Consider the following 12,199-nt stretch of genomic DNA (forward strand, 5'->3'; position numbering starts at 1 on the left):
CCAATATTGATGACGTCAGGGAACCCCACATATGGGCTTAATATTGATTACATCGGGGATCTCCATCGCTGATAATGTCACCTAATGTCACATGCTCCATCCCTGATGATGTCACATGCTCTTTCACCCCGACCTACCAACAAACACATACACTGAGGGGAAATGCACGATTCCATAGTCAACTGCGACCTTTGGTCACAACAAATAGACACACAGACTCGAATCCTGGACCGCTAAAATATGTTTGTTGGCGGTACGTCTATTAGGTCTTTTGGCCAAAGCGATAATACGACATATTGAATGAGCCAATGAGCCAAACGATACACTAACCGTGGTCCATGTAACCAGTTCCAGAGTTGAGTTCTGAGAGCCAGCTCAAGGAGGAGAACAGTATCGGCCTGCAAAGAGGATGCTCATGGTGGGGTTGTGCCGGATGAAGAAGAGAAAGGGGTGGTCAGCCACAAAATGAACAGAGTGGTTCTCGGCACTGAAAGAACATGCAAGTGAGAAGACATCAGTGACAGCCGCTGCCTCAGTGCCCTCTTCATTCACATCCACAAAAGCCTTGTGCATCACCTTGGAAAGCGTGAGATCGTTGGACGGAGACATCCCAGAGAAGTCACTCTGTCCTTGGGAAAAGGCGTCCACCATGCCCATCTTGATCAAGACTTCGTTCATGTCATACGTTTCCTCCATCCTGAATCGAGGAAGGCCTAGGTCAACCTCTGTCTGATACATCATGCCTGGATTGGTCCAGTCCACAAACTTTTCATAGGTTAGCTCCTTTTCTAGCTTCTCCAGGCCCGTCGTATCATCCTCGATCTCATTGGGCAGAAAGATGAGCATGCTGAGGTCTTTCCCCACGTAGGGCAGCTCCAGGACCTTACAGTTGACCTCAGGGATGAAAGCAAGAGGGAACTTGGATGTCTGGTACATCATCTTCATCAGCTTGCTTTCCATCCTATTGAGTCTGAACATATCATCCCTCGTGCTGTCCTCATGGAATGACTTGAGCCACTTGGCTTTGAAGTAGATGGCATTGACCAAGACCATTCTGGTGTCTGGTGACAACGCACCTGAGGCAAGCAAGTCCTTGATTTTACCTTGCGTCTGCTTCTCCACCCAGCTGTTGATGTTCAGCCTGGCTCCCTCTGCATTGTGCGTGAAGTCCACAGACTCCAGCTGTGCATCATAGTGTTTTCTGGTCTCACTCAAGAACTCCTTGACAAACCGGTAGGTCCTCTCTCCATACAGGCGGTTGGCCACACTGAGATCATAGGACTTCCCTGGCTTGTTTAGGTCACTTATAAGTTTAGAGAAGGCTGGGTGGACGTCGTCCACAGACTTGTGGAAGTGCAGGACCTCTGTCATCTGGGTGGCTGTGTTTCCACGTGCTCCCAACAATACCATGGCCAGAGCGGAGGAGATGCTGAGAGGAGAGTAGAACACATTGGCGCTGTTGTTTTCCGTCAGCTGCTTGAACAGAGACAAAGAAAAGTTGTTGCAAGCCGTGACCAGTGTTCTAGTGTTAGAACTCTTAATGTCCACTAGCAGTGTCCAGATGAAGCAACTCACACAGAGTGAAAATATTACAGTTGTACGTTGTTCTAACATCATGTTTGTATAGCGATAAAATCCTGGTCTCTCTTAGGTTTGAACTCACTGATTAATGTGGCGTGAGCTGGTTTTAAGTTGAGTTGCCTTGATCCTTGCATCATCACTACTCCCAAATATGGAGTTCTACATGGAGCGGTGCCCATACATGGAGTTCTATGACATGACTGGGTTCTGAGGAGAGGTAACCGCAGGTAACAGGAACTGCCCAGAAACAGCTGATGTTGATAAGCTGTTTAAAGCCTATACTTGTCAGATGTCTGGATACTGTCAGATGCATGTGCAATATATTTCTCCTGTTTTCAGGGGTATAGAGGCCTATACACATGCACATTACATTTTTAGTGTCATAATTTTGTGATTTGTGTGTATTCTGTGACTATTCCATTATTGCCAATAAGACAATCTTCATAAGAAACCAAATCCATAAAGTGAAAGTGAGCCCAGTGTCTCTGATGTCATGGACACTGGGCTCACTTCCTTCCTGGACTACAATTCCCATAATACTTTGGTGCACTGCTCCTCCTTGTGGATAGGGGAGGTCTGTCTTACTGTAGCCTGGAACTCACCTATGCTTTCTATGGCATAGGCAGCTCCCGGCAGGATCCGCCGGCAGAAACTGTGCGCAGCTGCGCGACATGAGACTAATTAATTAGAGCGACAGAGAGAGAGAGGAGTGTTTGTGTGTGTGTGTGTGTATGGGTGTGCGTGTGTGCGTCAATTTAACAAAGGTGTAGACGATCAGAAATTAGGAGAGGCGCAGAGGCAGAGGCACTCCATCATCGCAGTTCCTGTTTACACTGAGCATGTGCAAACCTCCCGCAGGAGCCTAGGCCACGCCTCCGTGCCCCATCCTCTTTATTTATTCTAGATGTAGTCCAGGAAGTAAGTGAGCCCAGTGTCCATGACATCAGAGACACTGGGCTCACGGCTACAATCTAAAACATCTAAAACCACATAGTACACACATAAAGACCCCAGGAGGTATAATTAATTATTGTTAAACATCTGCATTACTTCATTTACACGAAATTTACCCATTTAGAGACATCATCACAGCATGGAATTGTAGACAACGTCTTATCCAATGACAACTCATTCATACTCATTCATACGTGTTGGTGGCCTGTGATTGATATTGATTGATTGATTGATTGATTGATTGAAGTAGGCTATTTATTAACAGTTTGCAGAATTACAGAACATTTCAACTAAGCACAACTCAATACAAACTGGACGACCAATAAAGCACTAGACTTGTTTACCTTGTTCAATTTATCATAACATTTAGAGACATACAAATATACACTTCGAGAGAGAGAGAGAGAGAGAGAGAGAGAGAGAGAGAGAGAGAGAGAGAGAGAGAGAGAGAGAGAGAGAGAGAGAGAGAGAGAGAGAGAGAGAGAGAGAGAGAGACTACATGTTTAAAGTAGTTTGTCACGGACAGACTGGGAAACCGACGTTTTGCTTCCATCTAGTGTTCACCAGCAGACACTGCATGTGTCTGAAGATTATTATGGATGCAGCAGTTCTATCTTGACACAAGTTGTCTGTCTGGCTGGCTGGCTGGCTGGCTGGCTGTCTGTCTGGCTGGCTGGCTTGTAAATCCACACTCTGACGGACCAATGACCGAAGGTCTTGATCCGGATACAGTAGGCGGGGCTTATGATTTAAAATGGAGCCCCACACGGTGCATAGCAGTGTGTTTGGGGTAGCTGTTGAAAGGTAAGGAAATTTGTTTGAGAACCGCATGGTTTTTAGCCAACATTAATGTGTATTTGTTTAAACATTAGTGTTGTTACAAGGACTGTTGGTTGTTTATTGTGACTCTAAAAGGACAACAATATGAGGAATGTGTTGGTACTTTTTGAGACACAAACAAATAAACTAAAACAGGTGGAAAGTAAATAATTACATCTACTGAAGTACTGCGGACAATGTATTGTACTTTTATATTCTATTATTTGGACACTTTTTGTAGATTTGGATTATTTAAAATGTATCCTTTTGGCTACATTGCAATTTTCCACTGGGCTACAAACACATTTTGGCCATTTGGAAGTAGCTGATCTACAATCTCACAATGCATTGTGATGCAATGCATTGTGATATTGTAGATCTGCTATTTTCAGATTTGTTTTCCTTTCAAACATTTGAAATGGGACATTTCTGCGTAATGAGCTACATTTGGTCATTTTGTAAGTGCATTTTGATGCCATACCCTTTTACTTTAGTACATAATGGTAACACAAGTAACTGTGGCTCAGACCCATTCATAAGATTAAACTAAACTAAATGTCTCTCTGCTGGATGGAAAACTCAAATGTACAAACGTACACATACATACAAAAGTAGCAGATCTACATGCCAATTTCTACCATACAGAGCAACTTGATTTCAACTTTAAAGGACCCCTTTTGCAGCCAGATCTTATTTGAATGATTTTTGAGACAAACACTTTCTTGGGGTTTTTATGTGTTTTTAGATATTAGTATTTCAAAGTGTCCATGGACTCCATGATGTCATGGACACTGGGCTCACTTCCTTCCTGAACTACAATTCCCACAATGCTTTGGTCCACTGCTCCTCCTTGTGGATAGGGGGAGGGCTGTCTTACTGAGACAACATTTAGTCCAGGAAGGAAGTGAGCCCAGTGTCCATGACATCATGGACTCTTTGAAATACTAAAATATCTAAATGCATAAAAACCCCAGGAAAGTGTTTTTTGTCTCCCAAACATTATTAAAATAAGATCTGGTTGCAAAAGAAAAATGCAATAATTTCCTAAAGATGTATTTTCTACAATGTATAAAATCTGGATAAAGAGTAATGTTGGCGTATGTTTGTGTCTTACAGGTTGATCATGTGACCTTGGTGTCATGCGGTGACCTTGGATGCAGTCATCAGGAGATGGCTGGTATTGGTAATAGAGTGTCTACTCGGCTGGGCTGAAACGTATAACGGTGTCAACGAACGCTCCCTGAGATTACGAGGCGTACGGTGCTCGGGACGTATTGTGCCATACAACCTACGCGGCTCTATTAATACCGGCCATCTTCAACCGAGCGACGGAAGGCCCCCCACGGTACGTACCTGGATTACATGTGGCTGTAGTAGAAACTAGGGCTGTGTCACCATTACAACATGTTAAGTTGACCATTCATTGTCATACAAAGGATTGCGATTAACAATTGTGTTTGCTGTTGAACATATGAATACGAAGTTTCCTTTTTAGCTTTTAGGCTTCATGAAAAAAAAAGGTTGCACAAGGCAGATTATAGCCCTAGAATGTGTGTAATAATGGTGACACAGCCCTGTCAGTGATTGTTATGACTTCCAAAATGTCATCCTGTAGGCCGACAACTAATTTTCTTTTCCCCTGCCATTTCAGAAAGTGAAGCTGACTGGAGTTGTGAACTCTATGCTGTTGCCACTGCTGGGTGAACTCTATGCTGTTGCCACTGCTGGGTGCTGTTGGAGTGAAGGTTAGTTAACCGTCTGATTCCTGCTGCTTGTTTAAGTGGGCTACATGCTACCATACCGTAGGTTGTCTTTGCGACATGTATAGTTTCACTTAATTTGTGTGTATAATGCCAGTCCACATCACCGTTGTGTGATTTTTGTGGAGGCATGTGATTTATTGATCGTTTAACATAATTTATGGGTAAAGTCTGTCCACATCCACATCACATATGTATGTTCTCTTGTGTCTCCTTTCTCTTCTCTATTCTTTGGATTTAATAAAGTTATTTATTTTGTTATAGTTTTTAATCGCATTTTGCTTTATTTTATTTAGGTAATTTCTTTCTTCTTGCCTATCTATTGCCCTTGTTCTTCACTAGTGTTTTATGTGTGTACAAATGTGATGTGGAGGTATGTGATTATGTCGTGTCATTAGGGTAGCATGTAGCCCCTTAACACTGTGTTTACAGCTTACTATGCTGTAGGTCTGTGCAAACTAACAAGAGGAAGCAAATGATGGCCGCTGTGTCATTTGCCTCCTTGGTTGGTGTGTGTGTTTTTGTTTAGTGCTGATATTGAAGGTAAGTGAGCGTAGTTTATTATCCTTGGCTGTCGGGCAGAAACCTTGCATCTCCATAGTTCAACCTTCTTTTGTAAATTAATTTCCTTACTTGGTCATGCTACAGTGTCACACACAAGTAGCAAATGGCCAATCCCATGAGGCAAAGATAATCCATTATTGAATATTTAACATGTAGTATTCTGGGTTTTTTTTGCTTGTGACTAAATAACATTGGAACACAGATTATTATATTAATAATATTGGATCACAGTTGTTTTTATTGGTCCATAAAAGTAACCGTTTTGGACGTACAAGGTTTCTACCCAACCTTCATCTTTTCTCTCTTCTTTGCTTTAATAAAGTTATTTGTTTTTGTGGTCTCAGAGTTTTTAATCGCATTTTGCTTTATTGTATTGTAATTTCTTATTTCTTTCTTGCCCATCTATGACACTAGTTCTTCACTAGTGTATGTGACTTGGGTTGTGTCTCGCGTACAGTTTCTCATTTGGAGCTGTTTCATGTCATTTACCAGTAAAGCGTCATCACGTCAGTTCACATCAGATATGAACACAGGCCTGGTATGTGATGTGCATTTATGTGTTTTTTAAAGGTGATATTTCACATTGCGGATAGCTCGTCATTCACGTCTGTTGGCATTGCGCCATACGAATTGTGTTTATTGCTGTTCATGTTGTGTACTAATGTTCATAGTATTGCTGAGAAATACTGGGGCGCAAAGAATGCTGCTACCTCGTATAATTTATGTCAATCGTCCACAAATGGCATAAATTGTACAGTCTTGCCCCATGTTTCCTACATGGGACAACTAGATGGAAAAATACTTGCGCCACGAAAACCTAAGGCCAACTGCTTGGGCAGAGACCAAGAAAATCTATTTTGTTCATGTTCATAAAGTGCTCCAAGTGCTTAAAGTGAAAAGTGCAGCAGCAAACATCTAGGTCATAAGACCATTGTTCGTGCTATATTATCAGATTTAATTTGTGAGTAAAGCTTCATTACGTAAGCCCACATCACCTATGAACACAGGCCCGGTATGTGATGTGTGTTTATGTCTTGTCTCATTTCACATTTGTGAGTAAGGCTTCATCATGTCATCCCACATCACATAATGAACTTAGGGTTAGGGTAGGGCTAGGTGTGTGATGTTGGTTGATGTGATGTATGTCTTATAATGTGCAAGCTTCATTGCGTCAGTTAACATCACATTATGTGGTGTGTATTGATGTGATTTATTTATGCTGCCATTTGCAGCTAAAACGTCATCCATGCCGGTCAGTAGGCGAGTCATTGATGATGGGCCTATGACCCAAACGTTTTCTGCTGCACTTTTCACTTTTAGCACTTTTCAGCACTTTATGAGCATGACCAAATAAGATATTCTTAGTTTATGTCTGAGGAGTTTTCTTTAAGGTATTTGTGGAGTGAGTCTTCTCTTTTTCAATTGTATAATTTCAATTGTATAAAGACATGATCATGGCTATCATTTATAGTCGAGATTCAAATTGGCTATCTTTTTTTAATTATCTTGCCGCAGGAGGTCGGCAAGAGTACGTTTAAAACATATTTTGCTAAATTGAAACTAATGACTGATTTTGGACCTGTAAATTATAAAACTAAGGCACTGGTGTGGTACTCCTGGTTTACCAGAATGGGGTTCAACTCCCTGCGGTGCTCTGCTCAATTTGTTGTATTTACATGGTTCATTTTCTGCTCATTGTGTTGCCTTTTCATAGATGATAACCCCCAGGTTCTTTACTGTTTGTAACCCAACTGTAGGGAGTACAAAGAAGTCTATTTAGGGACCAAGCCCGAAGGGACTCTTGGTCCCTTATTTTTCTCTTCTCCTAACACCAAAAATGTCAGTTCTAGCTGAACTGTGCTGTTGGATTTTCGTGAAACTTGGCAATATGGTAGCCCTCTACCCTTTTTTTTTTTTTTGGGGCGGGGGGGGGGGATTCCAATCATTTGAAAATGAAGATTGGCCCTGATTTCCGATCACCCCATCTGATCAGGACAACCTAGAGGGCAATGCCAAACGGTGAGGACACAAAGCCCACAACCATTGGCCAATGGGTGGCGCTATAGCACTCAACTGAAAATTCTAACTTTAAACGGGCATAGCTCATGAACCGCTTGACCGTGAGCAATAAAATGTTGATACCCATGTGTAGGGATGGAGCTCGATACCCGAAATAAATCCTTAAACTTATTGAGTACCCGTTATCAATAAGCTTTGGGCTTGTTGAGCATAGTGGCCCGTTCATGTTTAAATAATCAAGAGATGAATCAATAAATGCCAACCAGCACTATCCGGGTAAACACAATTATGCTTTTAAAGTGGCAGAACATGTATTGACCTGTTAACAGTTTCTTTAATATTTTATTGGTAAAAAGGTCAATTGCCCTAGTATAAGATACTGTTTCTGTTCAGAATTTATTGTCTCCTGTCTTTCCACAAAATAATAGAAATTGCTCTAAGGGCCCATTCATACTCCTATTTTAGAGCCGAATAAAAGTCGGTTCGGCGCTGTAAAGCCTACAATTTGACGTCATTTGAGGTTCGGGGCGGCGGGTACCGTTCTAAAGTCGGCTCTTCGGTGCTACTGAGAATTTCTGACGAGCCGAAATCATTTCGGCACTACAGCGCCGAAACAGCAGTAAAATAGGAGTATGAATCGGCCCTAAACCTGATCGTTATCGATATAAATTAACGAGCTCCATCCCTCCCCATGTGTCTCCACTTTCGTATTCTGACTTTTTTTTTTATCTCTCTCCTCCCGGGATCTTTGCTCAAAATGCCTAAACATTTCTATATGAAAATTAAGTAAAAGACTCAGTTTACTACAAACTGTAGTCCTGTCCGAACCTGGAAGGACCACAGACGAGGGTTTCACATGTATAACAATCTTTATTAAGTAAATACTCAGTGGGTTATATAGAACAACACTAGAATGAGGCAAAACGGTAAACTACGACAAGACATTTCATATATGCAAAGCACTTAAACACAATTAAACTCCCATCACATAAAGCCTCTCTATAAAATACTAGCCTCTATTACGTGTACATAATATACAACCGTGTTTGTTTGTGCAATTAACTCGCCCTGGCGGCGTGACCACGCCGAGGGGTTCTCTTCTCACCCTTTTTACTTTGTCGGGTGACCTTTGTCATAGAGGTTTTTAGTCTAGTCTTGACTGTGCAGAGCGTGTCACCCAGAGGACAGATGCCGGGAGACGGTGCCCGGGACTTAAACGCCCTGCCTCCTATTGTAACTTTTGATATTCAGGACTAAACATTTTTGTAAACTATGAACACACTGTTCTGTTAAGATTGTAAGGATCGACGAGTTCTTTGAGATATTGTGGTGCCTGACCATTGTGAGCTTTATGCTCAGGATGTATTTTCATCTGCCTACTCTATATTAACTCGTCACTAACATCCGGCCACGTTCCATCTAATTTTAAAAGGGCAATCATGCAACCAGTCAGCTCAATGACATATTAATTCAACACTATCTGCGACAAATTCCAATCAGGCTTCTAATGCATTCCACAGAAACGGCTCTACTTAGCGTAACAAATGACATTATGATGTCATCCGATGTCGGTGATTGCTATCCTGGTGTTGCTTGAAAGTGCAGCCTTCAACACCGTAGACCATCATATTTTAATTGATGGGCTCAGCAAGTGGGTCGGTGTCTCCGGGACCGCCTTAGATTGGTTCCAGTCCTATCTATCGGACAGGAGCTTCTCTGTGGCCATTGGTCCCTACTCCTGAGTCCTCTACTCTACCATGTCGCGTTCCACAGGGATCGGTCTTAGGTCCACTTCTATTTGCTTTATATTTACTTCCCCTAGGACCAATAAGCAGTTTTGAGGGTACCACTGTTATGCCGACGACATACAGCTTTACTGCTCATTCAAGCCAGGAAAGACTGATGTAATCAACACACGAACATGAATGCCTATCAGACGTCAAACTGGATGGCTAACATTTTTTTGCAATTAAATGCAGAAAAGTGTTAATTGTCGCCCCTGATAAAGTCACTGCAGATGTTGCCAACCACCTTGGGTCACTAAAGACAAATCTGCTCTAACCCTAGAAATCTAGGAATTATTCTAGATCAGGCTTCTTGATAAGCATGTCAAGTCTGTATCCAGTAACTGCTTTTTCCATCTTCGCAATATCGCCAAACTTAGATCAGTCGTTTCACACCCGGAGCTAGAAATGATCATCCATGCATTTATATCATCACGTCTGGATTACTGTAATTCCCTCTTCACATGTCTCTCCAAATCCTCATTAGACCGCCGGCTGCAACTAGTTCAGAACACTGCTGCCAGATTGCTGGCCAGGTCCAGCAGATCCTGCCACATCACACCAATCCTGTTTTCCTTGCACTGGCTCCCAGTAAATTATATTCATTTTAAATTTCTTGTCATCACACACTGAACCCTCCATGGTCAGGCACCCCCATATATTTGTGACTTACTCCACCCATATGTTCCTAGAAGGCCTCCTTTTGTTCTGTTGTGCCTTGGGAAAAGCCTTTGCTTGTACGTTTTCAGTGTTTGATTCTACAATTGCATTTCTGTATTGTGTGCATTTAAATAATGTAATTCATGTGGTTTTGAGTTTAAAATACATTTCATGATGCTGTAAAAAATACTAAGCTAAGCTGAATGTAGCTTTTGTCATTATGCTAGACTACAGTAGCTTTTTGTCAACATGCACAGAGGTAATATTGTAATTGATTATACATTTGTGTTGAAGTATGTTTTCTGACCAAGACATTGTAATGTTTATTTCAGTTTTACAAATGAACGATTATTGGATGATAAGAGGACTGTACAATTTGGAATGCTACCCTGGTTTTAAGACTCTGATTCCATGATCATGTTCGCTATATGTAAAGGGATGTAGAAGGGACACGCATCTATCTGAGACAGAATACAAGCCCTGCTGGTCGTTCCATCCATACAGTATGTTCCTAGAAGGCCTCTGATATCCTCATCCCAAGCCCTGCTGGTCGTTCCACCCACAAGGCTAAAAACTAAAGGTGATCGAGCCTTTGCTAGTTTCGCCCCCAGGCTATGGGATGACCTCCCGGAACATCTGAAATCTGTGGCCTCAGTGGACCTTTTTTTTTAAACATTTAAAGACCCACCTTTTTAGACAGGCCTTTGCAACATATAGTGCTGTATTATCTCTTATTATTTATTTTTACCAGTGCCGTTTGTTCTGTTTTCTCTTTCTTTGCTTTATTTTTCATCTTATGTTTATTATTAATATTACCATTGTTACCAAAAAAAAAAAAAGAAAAAAAAAGAAAATTCAAATTCAAATTTTGAATTCAAATTAAAAAAACGATGGGCTATAAACCATCGTATGTTTTTTTTTTTTTTTTTTCAAATCCTCAAAAATGATGAAAAACGGCGTGCTATAGTATGCCCAGAGATGGGCAGTATTTGAAATACATGTATTTGAAATACTTTTTTGTATTTTGTAATTTGTATTTCACTGAGATGGAAGAAATGAGATTTTGACCCAGTATTTGTATTTTGTATCAAAATACATTTTCAATATATTTTGCCCATATGCCGTACGGTATGGGCTATTAGACCAGCGTCTAAAAATGGGATAAAAACGTCTAAGAATAGACGTCTAAAACACGTCTAAAAATAGACGTGTTTTAGACGTCTATTTTTAGACCATCCCATTTTTGACCATGGGCTATAGCCCATACCGTACGGCATACTATAGCACGCCGTTTTTCATCATTTTTGAGGATTTGAAAAAAATCAAAAAACTATGGGCTATAACCCATCGTTTTTTTATTTTTCATTTTTTTCAAATCCTCAAAAATGATGAAAAACTGCGTGCTAGTATGCCGTACGGCGTACGGTATGGGCTATAGCCCTTGGTCAAAAATCATTTTTATAATAGCCCATACCGTACGGCATACTATAGCACGCCGTTTTTGAGGATTTGAAAAAAATGGAAAAAAAATAAAACGATTTTTTTCAAATCCTCAAAAATGATAAAAAACGGCGTGCTATAGTATGCTGTACGGTATGGGCTATAGCCCATGGTCAAAAATGGGATAAAAAACTTCTAAAAATAGACGTGTTTTAGACGTCTATTTTTAGACGTTTTTATCCTCAAAAATGATGAAAAACTGCGTGCTAGTATGCCGTACGGTATGGGCTATAGCCCTTGGTCAAAAATCATTTTTATAATAGCCCATACCGTACGGCATACTATAGCACGCCGTTTTTCATCATTTTTGAGGATTTGAAAAAAATGAAAAAAAAATAAAACGATGGGTTATAGCCCATAGTTTTTAGATTTTTTTCAAATCCTCAAAAATGATGAAAAACGGCGTGCTATAGTATGCCGTACGGTATGGGCTATAGCCCATGGTCTAAAATGGGATAAAAAACGTCTAAAAATAGACGTCTAAAACACGTCTATTTTTAGACGTGTTTTAGACGTCTATTTTTAGACGTTTTTATCCCATTTTTAGACGCTCGTCTA

At 40.9% G+C, this 12,199-nt stretch overlaps 1 protein-coding gene across 1 annotated transcript; it reads right to left on the reverse strand.

Annotated features, from left to right (window-relative positions):
- Positions 1-375: 375 nt before the first annotated feature.
- On the reverse strand, positions 376-1,617 carry LOC310862153 (leukocyte elastase inhibitor-like; the record flags this gene model as incomplete). Its single annotated transcript, XM_083769887.1, has 1 exon — positions 376-1,617. The coding sequence occupies one exon, from the start codon at positions 1,615-1,617 to the stop codon at positions 376-378; it is 1,242 nt and encodes a 413-aa protein (XP_083626013.1).
- Positions 1,618-12,199: the final 10,582 nt, after the last annotated feature.

This window comes from Protomyctophum parallelum (assembly GCF_964188405.1).
Source record: "Protomyctophum parallelum genome assembly, chromosome: 7".
NCBI classification, from domain to species: domain Eukaryota; kingdom Metazoa; phylum Chordata; class Actinopteri; order Myctophiformes; family Myctophidae; genus Protomyctophum; species Protomyctophum parallelum.